The sequence below is a fragment of the Sorex araneus genome, chromosome 6 (genome assembly GCF_027595985.1).
Source record: "Sorex araneus isolate mSorAra2 chromosome 6, mSorAra2.pri, whole genome shotgun sequence".
NCBI lineage: Eukaryota > Metazoa > Chordata > Mammalia > Eulipotyphla > Soricidae > Sorex > Sorex araneus.
The window spans coordinates 116,391,407-116,410,405 of record NC_073307.1 but is presented as its reverse complement, the minus strand read 5'-3'; the positions used below and the strand labels follow the sequence as shown (position 1 = coordinate 116,410,405).

Here is an 18,999-nt window from a genome sequence, read left to right as displayed (position 1 = left end):
CAACCATAGATTTTTTTCCTGTTACATTTTTTAGTTTTTCAATTGTATGCCAAATATTGTGTACAGAAGAATTTTGTAACTATATATTCCATCATCACTGTCCAGTGTCAGGCATTATACATTTAAAAGGAGATTACCGATCATGTTCTATTCTTAATTTGTTGAACCTGTAATCTCTTTCTTTCTTTCTTTCTTTCTTTCTTTCTTTCTTTCTTTCTTTCTTTCTTTCTTTCTTTCTTTCTTTCTTTCTTGGTGGGGGTGTGTTTTTGGCCACATCTGGCAGTGCTCAGGGCTTACACTTGGCTCTATGTTCAGGCATCACTCCTGGCAGTGCTCACAGGACTATATGGGGTGCTGGGGATGGAGCCCAGGTCAGTTGCATGCAAGGCAAATGCCCTACCTGCTATACTATCTCTCCAGCCCTTGAACCTGTATTTTCTTCATAAAATTTTTGAAGCATTTTACGTAATTTCTGAGTTAAAGAAAATTCTGTTACAATGACTTTACTAGTAAATATGCTGGGTTCTTTTCTACAGTCATGAAAGGTTTTCTCCATAATCTCTATCGTATGGGGGGGAAGCCCTCTTCTGAGTGTTTTTCCTTATTCTCGATATGCGAATCCATAGGTCTTCATTTATTCAAGTTAGTTAAAAAGTTTTCATTTTATCTCTGAGTCCAGTGGCTAACAAAGTACATGATACGAAAAGATGTTCAAGAAGTATTTACTGAATGAATTCACAATTGGTCAACAATAGCAAACACAAATTTTTTGGTCAGATTAACTTCACATCAAATGGTATTCAAATTAGCTCTGAATTGTACAGGCAAAGAACTGATTTACCTATATAATATCCATGAGGCCCCTTCCCATATTTAAGTCACAAAGAACATTTCTTACCAGCTCTTCTTAGACCTATATGGTGAGATAGTGATATAGAAGATGATCTTTGCTTTGGGATTGTCAGCAGATTTGGACTAAAAGGTCCATTTAGGTAGCATCCTTGACTAAAAAAAGGAAAAATAACAGGTTAAGGATTTTAAAATCATGGGAAACTTCTTTACTTTTCTTTCTTCATGGTCTTCAATTAACAAATGACTGCTAATGCAGTCAGAGTTTAAACATTTATCTAAATACCTGAGTCCTAAGGCAGGAGTCAGCAACCTTTATTGGGGAACAGTTTCCCACATCGTGCCCAGACACATTGCACACTGGGTCCAGGCAGACATGGGGCGAAGGATGATGGGTGCTCTGAGAAACCACCCCGGGAGACAGCTGATGGCCCCTCACTTTATTGTCAAGTACACACGTATTTTATTGAGGTTTGTGGCTTAAGAGGATGGTCCAATCACATAAAGTTTAGCATTACTGACCTATCACCTTTCCAACTCTGCAATTAAGAATGACTCCAGGGGGAGGTGAGACTCAAGGCCAGATAACCTAGTGCTTTTAAAATTCGCCCAGACACTCCCTACTGGGTGCCATGCAAGGCTTATCTGCTCTCAGTTTTTAATTTCTTTAAAAATTGTTTTGGTTTGGGAACAGCACTCAGAGGTGGTTCTGGCTCTCCACTCATGTATCACAAATCGAGTTGTTGGGTGACCAAATGGGGTGCCAGAGATCAGACCCAGGTCAGCTACACGCAAGGTTATACTGGGCCCTTTTCTAGAAATCAGCTTTGTTCTACACCTCCATAGAAAACAGGAATAAAGTATTGTGTACTGAAAACATGTGTAACCAGTTGGTGAACTATTTGAGTAAAACTGTTTTATTGACATTAACAAAAAATTTTTAACAATAGCAACAGTGCTACTATATATCATCATCTATTTTGAGTGCTTTACATACTTCATCTCTGTTAGCCATATGTACAACTATTGTTGTTCCTGTTTTACAGAAAAAGAAACTAAGGCTTCAAGGGGCTAAGTGATACCCATAAATTCAGTTAAAATATATAGAGGCAGAATTGAAATTAGAATTCCAGTTTATCTTAACTCTAAAGTTAATGCTCTTTCTACAGAAACAATTCTGAGTTTTTGTGTAGTTTCTCTATCTTTAAAGGTGACACTTAGAATAGAATAAAAACCTTCTAAAATAACATTTTTAAAGAAACTATTTTTTAAATACAGTAGGTATAATTTCTTGACTATTAAAAAGAGGCTATATACAAATAATATCATACAAGAAACACCCTAGCAATGTTCATTCTTTATATTTGAGAATTTATTGTCTATATATGAACTAGAGATTAAAAAAGCAAAATAACAGTATCAGCCAGGTCAATATCCAAACAGAATACTGTGTACTCTACCAAAGTGTACTTCCTGCTTAATACTGAAAATAATGACATATTTCTTTTTTAGAACAGATTCATGTTTTCTGAACATGGAACATGATCTTCTAAAATAAATGAAATACACATTCAGTTAGTGGTTTAGATTGAGAGGTACATAATAAGTTCTAGATTGTTAGGAATTCCAGGCATTGCATTAATTTTTATCTTAGAACTACAAAACATACACCCGGTTAAATATCAAATTTGTGTTTTATATAACATAAAACATTATTTAAGAAAACAGGAGACAAGACAGACTAGGAGTCCCATTGAAAATTAACTGGTGTATGGTACTTACTATACCTACCTGATAAACTGGAGAGAGAAAAATCTGCCTGTTTTTCTCTCAGAAAATCTTTTCAAAGGGATTGAGTTCTCAGTTCTAAATATGTGCTTTGTTCATTCTACATCCTTAGCTGTTTCGTTTTTCTTTTTATCTTCAGCATTAATATTGTAACTCGGAGATCTAAAATTAGTTCACAGCTAACCCATAAAAACATTAGTTAACTTTTCTGTAACTTCCTAACCAGAAAAACTCGTCCTAGGTCTAAAAGTTAATAGGAAGGCAATATTGACAATCTCAGCTATCTCATAATCCCATATGGATAACACATTACTTCAGGACATTTGCTAAGCATGTATTTATCTTCAACGATCCATTTTAATGTGATTTCAAAAACAAGAATCAATCAGGTCTCAGCAAATGAAAAATGTTTTAAGAGGCAAAAGAGTTAAGGAAATTCAGAGCTGAAACATAGTTTTTCTTGGAAGACTAACAGAAAAGAAAAATATCAGGGTATTAATTATTCTTGAGAAGTGACCTCTGAGGCCAGTCTGCAGAGACTTTCAGAAATGGCCCTGGAAGATATCTAAGGACTGGAACCACTGATTTAATCCCAGCTGCCTCATGGTATCATAAGCACCATCAAATCCAGGTTGTCTGCATTCAAGGTAACAGTCCTACCCATTGTGCTATCTTTCTGGCCACGAGTAACTCATTTTTTGTGTGGATTTTTTAAAATTTATCTTTTAAAAGTATGATAAGATTGGATCTGAAGGTATAGCACAGTGGATAGGGCTTCGCCTTGCACTCGGCCAACCCAGGTTCGATTCCCAGAATCCCATATGGTTTTCTGGGCACCGCCAGGAGTAGTTCCTGAGTGCATGAGCCAGGAGTAACCCACTGTGCATCTCTGGGTGTGACCCAAAAAGCAAAAAAAAAAAAAAACAGTATATAAGATTTATACTATTTCTTTTCTCCAGTTCAAGCAAAGACTACATGTGCTAATATTCTTAACATATAAAAGCGGCAGACAGGTCAGATTTCCCTCCACCCAGCAGCCTTCCTGACTGACCCCTACAGTCTCTGCAGGCCCACATCTCTACCCCAGTCTTCCATCTGCTCGTGTTTCAGGTCAGGACATCCTCCTGGCTTGGATTTTCTTCCAACTGGGGCCCAGCAGCCTCCAGGTCTGACCCCAGCCCTCTCCTCAGGCCATATGCACACCCCAAAATACGAACTCAGTATTCTCCACCTACATCACACACTTGAAACCTCCTGCTGTAGCAGAATCCACTGAGTCTCACTGTAGACCCTGCCTCTACTAAAAACCACTAGCCAGTAGGATTTACAATCTCTTTCCTCTCCTACCTCCCCTTTTAGAAAGTCCTTACCTAGCAGTGGCAGTGAGTAGAAATGAGCAAAGGCATAAACAGTAACCTGATAGAGTAAATGACATGCTAAATCACTGCTCTCACCAGCTGGAATTTAAAGTTCACCTAAGACCCACAGAACACTAGGCATAATGAGAAAGAAAAAAAGAATTCATCAGCCTTAGAAGATTGGGATCCCTCGATTTCATCAAAACTCTCAACACTGCCTGAGGATAACCTCAGAACAACAGTCTTCTCAACGCTAACTAAAATGAATAAAGCAGGGCTGGAGTGATAGTACAGCAGATAGGGCGTTTGCCTTGCACGTGGCCAACCTGGGTTGATTCCCAGCATCCCATATGGTCCCCCAAGCACCACCAGGAGTGATTCCTGAATGCATGAGCCAGGAGTAACCCCTGAGCATTGCCGGGTGTGACCCAAAAAGCAAAAAAAATAAATAAAGCATTAGATAAGATATTCAGTCAGCTGGAGAAAAACTGATGCAAGACATTGAAAAGAATTTATTCAATTGGAAACAAAGGAGGTAAGGAATACAGTAGCAAGTCACAGCAAGAGAAGTGAGGGAGCTGAAAACCAAATCAGTGGCAGAAGATACAAAGAGGTAAGTGAAGGGAGCTGTAGAAAATTGAAGAAAAGATAAAATATTTAGTGGACATTAAAAAGAGAAATAACCTGGGGCTGGAGCGACAATGGATAGGGTGTTGGCCTTGTCTGCGACCAACCTGGGTTCAATCCCCAGCATTCCATATGGTCCTCCGAGCACTGCCAGGAGTAATTCCTGAGTGCAGAGCCAGGATTCCTGAGCATCGCAGAGAGAGGGAGAGAGAGAGAGCGAGAGAGAGAATATCTATGCATTATAGGAATGTTAGAAAGTGGACAAAGAGAGAGGGGAAGAAAAAGCTAATAGCTGAGACCTTCCCCAGTCTGAGGAGGGAGGCGAGTGTAGGTCCCTGAGACCCAGAGAGTACCAAACAAAACAAACAGAACACTAAGACCCATTGTAATCAAAACGTCAGGAACCAGAAAGAGGTCAATTACTTAGAGCAGCAAGAGGAAATAAAACCTAGAGCAGAAGAGAAATAACAAAATCATAAGATACGTCTCTCAAAAAACTCTACAGGCAGTAGTGAATGGAGTGATAAATTTCAAGTACTGAATGAAGAAAACCTTCAGCCTAGAATCCTTTTTCCCACTAGGCTGTCACGCAGATTTGAGGAAGGTATAAAAACATTCTCAGACAAATAAGAACTGTAGACATTTGCCTTATCTAAACAACTCTGGCAGAGGAATACTGAATGACCTTGCATAAATGCTGCCCTTCCAGATGAGAAACAGCTCAAAAGATTAATGTACATACAGGCGGACCGGGCTCCATCTTGTACTGGACAAACCCCCGAGCACCATAGGGACAGACCCCAGAGCACTACAGTGGGAGTAGCTTCTAAGCAGCAGAAAAGTGCTGTCCTTCCAGACCACTGTGCTTTAGGGTTTGCTTCAGATTAACTCCCTATATTCTGATATCTGAGAAAATAGCAGTATTTTTCTCAAATGGCGGCCATTTATTGTCTGGTGAAGACTAAATATTTACATCACCTTTTTACCATCAGGATATTAGCTCTCTTTGATAAATATTTCTGTCTTGTGTGAGCTAAAAGAAACATTTTCCATATAGAAAAATATGTATGTAAATATGAGAGCTATACATGTATATACAAAAATATTACATTTTATGCTAGAATATTTAAGGGTACATGTGAAATTTTTAATATAGCAATCCTCTTAGAGTAGGGACATCCTAACATCCATTTTTTTCTATGTGATATTTCTGTTGCTGTGCCAGTTTGACTATAGTTTTCATTTTTTAATTAATACTTATGCGTTAGCTATTGTGCTGGAAAAAATCCAATTTAATGTACTCAAGAGAAGTTTTATTTATTTATTTTCTTTTTTTTTTTTTGGTCACACTTGGTGATGCACAGGGGTTACTCCTGGCTCTGCACTCAAGAATCACCCCTGGCGGTGCTCAGGGGACCATATGGGATGCTGGGAATCGAACCTGGGTTGGCTGCATGCAAGGCAAACGCCCTACCTGCTGTGCTATTGCTCCAGCCCCAGAAGTTTTATTTTAATAGGAAATAAAAGTGGCTTTTTTGGTTAATATTGTGAAATATATTGTTTGGCTTTATCAATTTAAAAACCAATAGTTAATACATTGCCTATAGATCTATTAAGTTGTGCATAATGAAATTCAGGACTGGCATATAAATGCTCCGTGTATTTGCACAAAAAACCTACCGAAGAATATTTAATGATAGATAGGTAAAAAGCTTGACAAAGATGAAGCAGAAAGAAATGTGAACATGTCCTGTTTCCAATGCTGCTGTGAGTCCCGAAGTAGTTAGGAAAGTCACTTCCTCCAGACTTTACCAAGAATTCATTTTTTGAAAGTTAGATCTGATGCCAGATTATTTGATTTTTCCCTCAGTTGCACCTGGAACTCTAAATTACCAATTTTGGCCTCCAACTTATTACGTATATTTTACTTCTCACCTTGCAAAAAAGGTACAGTTCTTCCCTAACTTAAAGAAAGTTCAGAACTGGGAGAAAGGACAGTAGGACACTGTGGTGGGAGTGGTAAAGTATCAGTACAGGAAAAAATAAGGGAGCTCTAGTATACCATGTTATCTCAATTAAAATAAGAGTGAAGGAGTTTTCTACTGCTAGATGTTATACTCTAACACTCAAAAAACTATTCACTTGTTATTATGTACAGCAGATTTATAGTGATGCATGTATGAAAGTATTTCAATATAAAATATTTTGAAAAACCAAAACAAACCCCTCCCTCCCTCTCTACTTCCCTTCCTTCTTCCTTCCTTCCTTCCTTCCTTCCTTCCTTCCTTCCTTCCTTCCTTCCTCCTTCCTTTCTTCCTTCCTTCCTTCCTTCCTCCTTCCTTCCTTCCTTCCTTCCTTCCTTCCTTCCTTCCTTCCTCCCTTCCTCCCTTCTTCCTTTCCTTCTTTCCTCCTTCCTTTCCTTTCTTCATTCACCCTTCCTCCTCCCTTCCTCCTTTCCATCACCCCACCCTTTCTCCTGGCAGTGCTCAGGCCTCAGGGATCCTGGCCAGCCCTAAGCACTGTAGTATTGTTCCAGTCCCTTTAGCATAATTTTCAAGGGCAGTTTCAAGTACAGATAATACCAGGAAGCATTAAAGAATAGTCTAAAACAAGTTAAATGCTTTTTGCTTTTACCTAAAGAGATTTCAGTACCTTTTCTCTTTGTTCACTTAATTTTTCTAAATAAAGATGCTACTTTGTCATGAGGGAACAAGTGGGTTTTGGATCCTAGCCTAGAAAGTTACGGACTTTTTTACAGGAATATATAAGGTACTGATAATGACTAGAAAAGCCATAAAATAAGTTTTGTTTAAAGAAGATTGCAAGGGGCTGGAGAGATAGCACAGCGGGTAGGGCGTTTGCCTTGCACGCGGCCGACCCGGGTTCAAATCCCAGCATCCCATATGGTCCCCTGAGCACGGCGGGGGTGGTTCCTGAGTAGAGAGCCAGGAGTAACCCCTGTGCATCGCCAGGTGTGACCCAAAAAGAAAAAAAAATAAAGAAGATTGCAAGCTGGAGAGTGTAGGGTGGGTCAAGATATTAGAAATGCAAATTCAACTAAGAATTCAGTCATTCTGCTTCATGAATGGAGGGGAGAAGGCAGATGGAATAGAGAAGGGATCACTAAAAAAAATGATGGCTGGAGGAACCAGTTGGGAAGGGAGATGCATGCCGAAAGTAGATAATGGACCAAACATGATGACCTCTCAGTGTCCGTGTTGCAACCTATAATGCCCAAAAGTAGAGAGAGTATGGGGAATATTATCTGCCATAGAGGCAAGGGGAGGGTGGGAAAGGGGGAGTATACCCGGGATATTTGTGGTGGGGAATGTGCACTGGTGGAGGGATGGGTGTTTGATCATTGTGAGATTGTAACCCAAACATGAAAGCTTGTAACTATCTCACGGTGATTCAATAAAATTTAAAAAAAATTCAGTCATTAACCCAGGTAAGAAATCATAAAGCATGAAATGATGCAGGTAAAGAAGGAAAAGACAGGAGAATAAATTTTTAGATAATCTTGACATATCTACTAAAAAGGGTAACAAAATGCAAAAGTAAGTTTTCTGATAAGTCAGTTTTCTAAGCTAGCACTCAGGAAAAAAGGACAGAATAACAGAAATAGAGGAAAAGCAACTGGAGATATGAGACATTTGGTTTCAAAATAGTTCAGGGACTGTAAGACTCACCAGTACAATAGTTCTGACATTGTAGGGTCAGATTAAATCAGATAATCTGATCAGAATTCAGTGAATAGTCTGCATTCATATAGAGACTCAAAATCCAGGTTATGTGATCTCAGTTCTCAGTAATATACTGAAAATGAATGTCTTCTGGTTCTAGAATCACAGGTATGTTTGTCTTGTGATAGTAAAATCTAAAAGGTCCTCAACAAAGAATATGACTATATTACAGTTCTATAGCTGTACAGTCAGATGATTGTTACGTATGAAAGTCACATGACGTATAGTTTTATAAATTATATTGAGATACGAATTTCTAGTGATCAGTAGCCACATGTAGGTAGGGGCTACCATATCAGAAACTGCAGCTAAGAACTATTCTTACTATTACAGATTATTTCTTTGAGACATAACTGGTCTTGTATTTCAGAAGAAACTGGCTGAGTTTCATATACTACTATATTTATCTGCATTCAGAACACATTGGAAATTTCATGCTGAGAAGTTGCAATTTTTCTCACCCAGAAAAATTCCTCTTTCATCTCTTTAATACAGTGTTTACATAACAATAATTACTGCACTGGAGAGATGGTACAAGGGTTAAGACACTTGCCTTGCACAATATTAAGTCAGATTTGATCTCTGGCAGCACATATAGTCTCCCTAGCATAGTCAGGAGTTAGTCCTGGTGATTGCTGGTATGACCCAATCCACCCACCTTCAATTTTTTATTTTTAAAAACAGCCCTCAAAATACCAATTTTTTTATTTTTAGATTTTCTAAGCCTCTAATGAGGCGTATACACTTTTGTTGTTATTGTTTCATTGTTTTGGTGTTAGGGATCTACATTAAAACACGTGTTTTCAGACATGCAAAGTATGAACTTTACCACAAAGTTATATCCCCAGTTAGTGATATCTCTTAATTTTTCCTCCTCTTCCTATATAGTTTTGTTTTGATGTAAATTAAATATGTTGGATCTTCCTACTCTTACCAGTACATTAATACTTCTTAGAATTGGAGATAGTTTTCTTTGGAATACATTTCTATTTAAATGTTAATCTTAAAGGCAGAGAGAAAAAAATGAAGTCAGATGTGTCAAATGTTTCTTTAATTGCAAATGCAGTTCCTTTAACATCAATATGACAAAATATTAAAAAACAAACATTTTCATTATTTTTTTAAATCCAACCATACTCTCAAGATGATGTTTCCTGTGGTTAAGAGATAGCTATAATATTTTTCATTCATAGCATCATTCACTTCCCCATATTCTAGAGTTTCCATTTAATGGCAAAAGAAAAAATTATTGTGTTGAGGCTGCAGGCAAGGTGAACCGGAGCTCATTTTCCTGTACTCATCATAGTTAAATACATTAGTCTTTATAAATAATTTTATCTGATTTTGTCAAATAAAAGACTTCATATGCTCGTATGTAAATTATAAAATTCAAATTAATCACAAAAGAGTAGAAAAGTATAATTATCTGAATCTATTTCAAATATAAATGTCAACATAAACGCTTACCAGATGAACAGCTGTGATCCAATTCTGCCATCTACTGATTCAAATGTGTAACTATACGTCTCAAGCTAACCAAAGCACAAGACCAGTAGTAACAGTGGCTGAATAGGAAATATATATTAATCTCCATTTTATTATCTTGTGGCTAAGTAGGCTTAGACACAAGAGATCAAGATATTTCTACACTTTGAAGGGGTATAATGAATAAAGAATCCTTTGTTATCAGGGTAACTGGGTAACATTCAGAAAAACATTCAGAAAACTTAGCTCCTGTATTCACCACTTCCCTTTCATTTGTAAAAGCAAGCACTGTTGAGTCCCAAGTAATCCAAGAGAGCATAGAATTCTACACCCAAGATCTTACTTCTTCAGCATGAACAGCATTTGAAGAGTCTTGGGACTTATATCTAGTATCTGAGATGCACCCTGGGAAGGTGTTCTTTCACGAGCAGTCACTCTGTTAACCTACCTCTGCATAATAGCCATAGGACTGATAACTCTCTCTAATTGCCACCTATACCAATTAAAAAATCTCCCCGTATTCAGACCTAAATTGATTCGAGTTTCTTACTGAGGGTGCAAAGGCTACACCCAACTATTTTCAGGGCTTAGTCCGCGTTCTGTGCTCAGGGATCACTCCTGGTGGGCTGGATAGGCCATACAGTGTTCCAGGGATAGATGCTGGACTGGCTGCATGCATGCAAGGCAAACTATCCTTCTTCTCACCCTGATCCTAGTTTCTTTAAACTGCTTCCCCAGTTCATGTTTTGTAAGTTCAAGTTCCCAACTTGCTTTATACCCAATTTCCCTATTGTGGGGGAGTAGTCTTCCTTTTAAGCTTCTTTTGGAAAAATCCGTTCCTGGTTCAGAAAGTTTCAACTTTTCTGTTTTTGTATCATTTCAAAGCTCATTCACAGATGCAAAATGGACTATAAGATTCAGGGTTCTTTAAAAGTTTCTGGGGATGGTGATAATGCCATAGTACAGCGGGTAGAGCACCTGCCTTGCACTCTGCTGACCCAGGTTCAATCTCCAGCATCCCATATGGTCACCCGAGCACCAACAGGACTGTTATCTGAGTGCAGAGCCAGGTCTTGCCTTTGGGCCCCCCAAACAAACAAATAAATAGATAAAGAGCTCTGGGATTACCTTGAAATGCCAAATTCTTGGTGAGTCTTTTTGCCATTGCGTTCCCACCTTGAAGAAGACTGTTCAAACAGTGGCAGACTGGAAGTTCCTGAGCTTCTCCTCAACTGTGGAGTTGATAAGCTATTCCTACTGGTTAGGCCCTGATGAGTAATTATAGAGTAGTTAAAATTGTGAACTTTTAATGCTGAATATGTAATATTAAAGATGGTAGAGACACCAAATAATGTATTTTAAGCATGTAAAGGAAAAACATTTTATTATGAGATTCTGAAAAGTTATCATTTTTATTCCCTATTTCACATTCTATAGTTATATTTATCTTCTTTTCTCAACTCCCTAAAGGTTTTTTCCTCTTTTGCACATCTTATAGTTTCATTAAAATTATAGTTTATAATAGATAATTCACAATTTTTTTAAAGTAGGTAGGTAAGATACACACTGAAAAAACCCTGGAGATTAAACTCAGTATTAAGAATTACTGTCAGTCAGCCCTACATTTTAAATCTTTCATATTTTTAACACAATAGTAATACAGAGAGAGATTAATCTGGACAATTAGATTAAAAGTCTCAGAATTGCAGAATTCTGAGCTGCCTTCTGAATCAGTGATTATTTCCAAAATATCTTTTATCATAATTAAAAAAAAAAATTCTCAGCCAATTCAACTGTTTGGTTGGCCAGAATTTTCCTTTAGGGTGGCCAGAGAGATGGTACCGGGCAATTAATGTGCTTCTCTAGCACACAGACAAGCTGATTCAATGCCTGGCGATGTATTCTGGCTCTGCACACTGTCTGCAGAGTGATCCTGTGCACGAGCCAGGAGTAAGCCGTTCCATGTGGCACAGACACAAAAAACCAAAAAAAAAAAAAAAAATCCAGACAGAATTGTCCTTTATTGACCTTTGAGAATATATATATTTTACTAAAATTTATGCAGAACTGATAACCCTGCAGAGATGAATATTTCTTATATTCAAATTTTCCAAAGACGGTTGACTTATAAAGGTTCCTGGGTAGACTTACAATGAAAAGTTCTTTTTGTAATATAGTCCTTTATGGCTATAATTTAGGACAAATGATCTTTCTTATAATACATTTACATTAAATTATCTGAGCCAGCTCCTTTTTCCTTATTAACTTTTTAATCAGTGCTATTGCTTTTTTCTGGAGTAACGACAGGATTTTTTTATGTTTTCCAAAATCAGTGACAAATAGTAGAATTTCATAAGAAGCTTAAAGAACACAAAGAAAATAAGTAAGGGTTAATTCCTTCCTAATTCTACCAGTATATTTCAGAATCAAAAATGAGATTAACCAGAGTATTCAGGAAGTGAAACATTTAGACACTGTTTCATATTAAAATGTTTATGAAATGCATTGGTATAGTTTTCTACATAATAAACAGTAAACAATCACTGTATGAGTGAAATGCAAACACAGAAGTTCATAAGTTTGTAACATCACAGTGATTCTCTAATAAAATTTTTTTAATAAACAGTAATAAGTGTAATTATAGCAATATAACTTATGATTAATATTTTCAGTTGCTATTTTTCAAAATTACTATTCTAAATATCAGATATCAATGGAAAATACAAAGGAAGAGGAGTAAGTGAATATTAATTTAAATCTATAGTTACTGACCCCTCTTTTTGGGTACTTATGACTAACTCACTTATAAGTAGAACTATTACCAAAACAACTAAGTACTATGGGTTTGGTAGTTTTCTGGTTTTTTTGGGGGGGTCACAGCCAGCTGTGCTTATGGACTTTTGATCAGAGATGACTCTTGAGGGGACTGGGGGACCATGTTTAGCAAGCTTTTTTATCTGCTATACTATCTCTCCAGCTCTTAAATGACATAGGTAAGAAAAACTAGTTTTTGACTAATATAACTTTTACTTTTTAAAAATGAAAAGCTTTTGACCTGAATTATATCCCAGTGTTTAAGAAGTGCCCAAGGCAAAAAACATTTGAGTTCATGGCCTTATTATACTTGGGTTTTTTCTAAGTTCTGTATACAATATTATAATAAACAAAATTAGCTGACTTATTTAATTTTCATTCCTTTATCTGCAGAACAAGCTAAATTAGAATTATTTCTAAAATGTTTCTAGTAAGGTAATAATTTTAAATATTGATTTTGGTACTGATATAGTTGAATAAGATAAGTGCAAGAACTTTGAATGGCTTATTTTATGCCTATTTAGAACAGTATTATTTTTAAAAGTAAATCCAATTTTGAGGCATTGGTATCTAAACAGAACTTAATACCATATCTAATGATAGAAAAATGGCTGTTGAGTTAAACCTATCTCCAGTAAGAAAGAAGGAAGAGGAATGTAAGCAACACTTTTAAAAAGTGAAAATCAATTTAAAATAGTATATCAACATAAATTATTATGATGATTATTTCATTTTGATTTTACAAGAATAATTCCTGTAGTGCAAGGATTAGGATTATAACTGCCTCTGAAGTCCCAAGCAGCTCAATGTACTGTACTAGAAATAGATAGTGTACTAAAAAAGATGGGAAATAAATTCTGTTTTTCTCTCAGATTTAAAGGAACAGTTTTAAAATTTGGAAATACCATTAAATGTGATAAATAGGACTGATTACTATATTTTAACCTTGTGAGCTTTTCGATCTCCTTTCTCGCCTGGGTCTTCTGTTTCAGAGCATGGGTAAAATCCAGGAAATGGTGTGAGAGGATTAATCTTTGGCCTGCAGGAACCTGAGAAAGCACCCATCAAGCTACTGATGCTCCGTAGGGAAGAAATGACTTGTGGGGGAAGGTTTGGATCGATTAGAAGATCAGACACCATATTTCGAGCCTCGTTTAGCACTGAAAGATCGACTCCACTTCCACTTCCAGAATTCTAGAAAAGAAAAAAGAGGGAAATTACTCATTTGGTAGATAGAAAATTTCATTACACTGAAGAAAAATTTAGCTTACTTTAAACCACAGTCTAAATAACAATACGTGGGGAGAGGAGATGGTACAGTGGTTAGGGTGCTTGCGTAGCATGCGCCAGATCTGCATTTTATTTTTGTCCCCTGGACACTGCTGAGTGTAGCCCAAGAGGCCCCCAGGGTATGCTCCTGGGGGAGACTCAGCATTTCTGAGTTCGTAAAGAAATGAAAATTATTGCTATCAAGATGGTGACTGTTGAGAGTAGAGGTGGGTAGTATCCAACCTACGAGCCATATTAAGTCCCTGAAGTATGTGGCATGGCCCTGAAACATATGATGAGACAGACATGTATGTTTCTCAGTGTCTACCCATGCATGGCCCATCTGCCTGCCTTATTATATGGTGTGTGAATGATGTTATAAATATCCAGATAGCCCAGAACAGAAAAAAAAGGGGAAATAGTCCCCAGACCCTATCTAGGGCGGCAGAGGTAATAACTAGAGGCCTTTGGAAAGATGGAAATATTTCTTTTCTTGATATGGGTACTACTTACACAAACTATTTTGATTCTGAACATTTCTTTGAGCTGTATATTTTTGTTTATATATTTGATAAAAAGTTTAGGAAAAACTTTGTTTCCTTAGTGGTTTGCCAATTGACTTGTTTTTTCTCCTGTTTGTCCTTTAATATAGTTCTTCCTCTTTGATTTGGTTGGCAACAATATGAAAAAAAGTTATGCTTAATAAAGAACTGTGATTCTAGCAAGATTAATACCAGCCACATTATAAATATAGCTAAATATGATTTATTTCTTTTTCCCATTCGTTTTCAAAAATGCATGGCTTTTTGTTTGTTATTGGGCCACACCCAGTGGTGCTTAGGATTTCCTTCTAGCTTTGCACTCAGGGATCAGTCCTGGTGGACTCTGGGAGCCATTTGGGATGTTGGGACTCGAACCTAGGTTAGCCATGTGCAAGGCAAGCACCCTACTACCCACTGTTACTACTGCTCTAGCCACTAAAAATGCATTTTAAAATATCCTCCTAAATGAAAATTCTAGTTTTCTTAGCTAAAGAAAATCTAAAGATACATCTTATTAGTGAAACTTTTAAGTACTGAGAGTTTATAGATATTAATAATTACATAAGATTTACCTGATAGTGAGGCTTATACCATTGCTTTAAGTCCCAATCCCAAAGAATCATCTGGAAAAAAAAAATCACTTAATTAGAAATCAAAACTGAACAAATATAAACATGAAATCAAACATCTTCAATTATAGATACCTGAAACAGCTTAAAGTTTGAGAACAGAGTTGAGAAAAGTGAGAATAAATACTATCTCTAGACAAAATCTTCAGAATAAAGTCACTAAAATAAGCTGTATTCAAAATTATTATCCAAAATATTTATTATTTCAAAAGAAAAATGTAGAATATATCCAAAATTATATTCTTCCAACAAAAAAATAAGGCAAATAACAGTAATGCTCCAAATATAAAGCAAGTAACAGTCAGACACGTTCCAATTTCCAACCTCTCAAATATTATTTATCATCTTAAATCACTGCCAATGGATGGTGCTATTTCTTTATCAATGAGGCTCTTCTGTCAAAAAGCATTTTAAACAGCTGTGGTTATGGTTATAGGAAGTGTAAATAATGGATTTATAATATGCAACATGAAACCCTTTTGATATGCAGATAATTAGTATTATTTTTCCCCTTTATCTTTCTTATAGGCTACCAATAGTAACTAAGTCCCAGGTAAATTTGTTTGTGCCTTTCCCAGCCACCCAATAGTGCACAACATGATCAAAGAGATAAAACTAGCAAGTTATATCTGCTTTCTGTCATTAATCATACTGAAGGCTAAATAGATCAAAACTGTCATCTTCTACATAGTTTTGACCCTTTATTTTGAAATTTAACTTGTAATGTTATCTGTATTTTTTTGTCAACTGAATTTTGTGTGTTGTTTCTTGTCCTTGGTCTTAAATATTCTGATTGCAAAAGATCTTAAATTATTACTGGTCCAATATTTTATCTGGAGTTGAAAGATTTCTTCTGGAAAGGGGCAGACTAAGTATTTCAGACTCCCTAAGACATGTAAAATCTCTGTGGCATAATTCTTGTTTTTGTTTCATAACCCTTTAAATACAAGATACTATTCGTTCTACCTGCTAACTAAAATATCACTACTGCAGTGATGAAAAGAGAATTTTACTGTCCAGAATTTTAAAATTTTGGTTTGCCTGGAGTAAGACTCTAGCACAAAGTTATATTTAGTGCCTCTCCCCCCCCCCACACACACACACAGCGCACCCAAGAATACCCAGTTTTTATACGATTTTGGCAAACCAGTCTCAATAGAGGAAAATCTGCTCTTGTAGTTTTGGAAGGAGACAAAGGCAGGGAAAATGTCCCAAAGCACTGTTAAAATAACAATACTGTTCATAGAACAGTACATTCTTTCCATGTAGAAGCCCCTGATTGATCCCAGTTATTACGGTAGGCCTATTTGACTACAGTGGTCTCAGCAAGGGGCTAGAATATAGATCTTACTGTACAATTTCCCTCTCTGATCAGACATTTAATTTTAAGTCGCTAGGCATTCAGTATATAATAATGGGCTAGACTATAGATCTCTGCCACTTAGTGCCAAACCAAATTTCTTAAGAGTGTGTGTGTGTGTGTGTGTGTGTGTGTGTGTGTGTGTGTGTGTGTGTGTGTGTGTGTGTGTGTGTGTGTGTGTGTGTACATCCAGAAATCATGCTGGAAGGATTTTGCCAGTGGATTGTAATGTGCTGACCCTTATTTTATTTTTTTTCTGACCCTTATTTTAGATAATATATCCAACCTCTGTAATTACTCAGAAAAGTAGTGCAGGTCATTATTATCATCTCCTTTTCAACATACTAGCAGTTCATATCTTGCTAGGAAAAGAAATCTTTCCTTCACTCAAGAAAATCTAGACATACATACTACACGTCAAAAAAAACTCATTAATCAGTGATATATGGCCATCTACTTAGTATATATTAGAAGACTCGTTACAATATTTAACATGGCCCTACAAAAGGTGCTGATGCATACAATCTAGAGTTAGTGAAGTTTAAGATATTAGTAACTTCCTAAGAACATGCACATTAAAAGTCTTTCCCATGCTATTCTTCAACAATTGACTTTTCATACCCAATTACTACACTTCTTTCCTAATGTTAGCCTGTCAGTTTCTTGGAGATTGAGGATGTCAGTTAGCATATTCACCATTGTGCCCCCTCATCATGACAGCTCAGATTTCTTTGACTCATTTTCATTTCTCTATGGTGCCTGGGAGTGAACCCAGGGCCTATAGCAAGGCATGCATTCTGAGTACTGGTCATATCTCTGGTCCAATTACTCCAATGCTTTTAAGTTCACCAAGAAAAGTACAAAATAGACGAGAATGAAGACAACACCATGTAGTGGGTCTCAAATAAAGCATACAAGATAAAATTAAATTTACCAAGTTGCATTCTGAATACAAAGGTGCCTATTCTACATTTTTTCCCCCACAATACCAATATACTCAATTTCTCTAATTCTTCAGTGTAAGTGGCTTTTGGCCAACTCAAGCATACTTTCAAGATCCTCCTTCCCTCCCCCTCCCCCTTCCTTCTTTCCTCACCCAGTGTTGCTTGGGGCTTACTCAAGTCTCTACACTCAGAGATCACTCCTGGTGACATATGTGGTAACCAGGGATTGAGCCACCACATGCAAGGCAAGCAACTTATCCACTGTACTCCCCCCTCTCCTGCCCAACTTGTCCCCACCTCATCTCTATTATTCAATTTTATGTCAAGTACTCACTCAGTATATGAATGTCTAGTCTCTCCCATATAGAAACTATGACACATATGCAAAATTTAATACTACTTGCACCTAAAGATGAAATCATGTAATTTACAGCTATTTGGAGAATATGCTGAATAAAGTTAGTCAGAAGAAGAGGACAAGCAGAATGATCTATCTCATATGTATATGGAGTATAAGGAAACATGGCAGGCATATAACAAATGCCCAAGAGCAAGAGAAAATGAGAACTGTTGAAGGAGGAAGGTGGCTAGAATAGGCTGGGATGAAGCATGCTGGGACAATGTTGGAGAATGTCGTATCAGAATGACTTATACAAGAAGCCCTACCATTAACAGTATTGTAAATTACAGTGCCTAAAATGAAATACGATTTTTAAAAATTGGTTTGAGGCAGAACCAAAAAAAAATTAAAAATATTAAGATGGGTTGTGACCCTCTCCAAGTCCCAACAGATATATTTATATCTTTGATATTAAAATTTCATAGAGGAAGAAGGATGATTATGGGGGTGTGTAAATGTCTTCAAACCTGGGGGGGGCGATCATGAAAATAAAATTGAGAACACTGAAAATAGCCTCCTTCTTGCTAATAAGGGCAATATTAGCTTAGATTCTGAGAAATGTTCCTATGTATTTAGACCATTCCCAGGAAACCTACTCAAAAGCCACTGCTAACATGAGAGGTAATGGAGGATCTATTTTAACAGTGCTTTGAAGATTTCTGAAAACCTTACTATTCGGCCTGCTCTTTTTAGATTTCTCTGCTGTGGAATTCTGTATTGAAGATCATCTCCCTTAACAAATTCCTAAACAGTAGTTCTATTATCATGATTTTCTCTCACTTGTATTTGCTAGGTTAGTTTTGAATTAACTCTTTAGCTCATTCTTACTTGCAGCCACTTTTTCTCTATGAATAAAAATAGTCCTTCGTGAGAAATCCCCTGCATATATTAGGAAATGAAAATACATAAAGTGAAAGCCACAAGTTGCTGGTAGACTGCCTCCTGTATAATTTGAACAATTAGAATATTAGCAAATTGGAGAAAAACTTCCTTTTTATTGGAATTTTTATAATTTTTGAGATACAATTTTTAAATTTTATTTTTTTTATTGAATCACAGTGAGATACACAGTTACAAAGTTGTTTATGATTGGGTTTTCAGTCATATAATGTGCTAACACTGGCCATCCACCAGTGTACATTTCCCACCACCAATGTCCCCAGTTTTTCCCTGACCCCCCCTTTTGCTCTC

At 36.7% G+C, this 18,999-nt stretch overlaps 1 protein-coding gene across 2 annotated transcripts in view; it reads right to left on the bottom strand.

Moving 5' to 3' along the window:
- Positions 1-18,999, bottom strand: part of PDE3B (phosphodiesterase 3B) — a 131,316-nt gene that overhangs the window by 38,624 nt on the left and 73,693 nt on the right. For both annotated transcript variants that reach the window (XM_004613578.2, XM_055143402.1), the window contains exons 2-5: positions 15,048-15,098; positions 13,610-13,858; positions 10,979-11,118; positions 899-1,005 (exon numbers count right to left, since the gene is read on the bottom strand). In XM_004613578.2, coding sequence (XP_004613635.2) covers positions 899-1,005; positions 10,979-11,118; positions 13,610-13,858; positions 15,048-15,098 — 547 coding nt within the window. The remainder of the gene's footprint in view (positions 1-898; positions 1,006-10,978; positions 11,119-13,609; positions 13,859-15,047; positions 15,099-18,999) is intronic.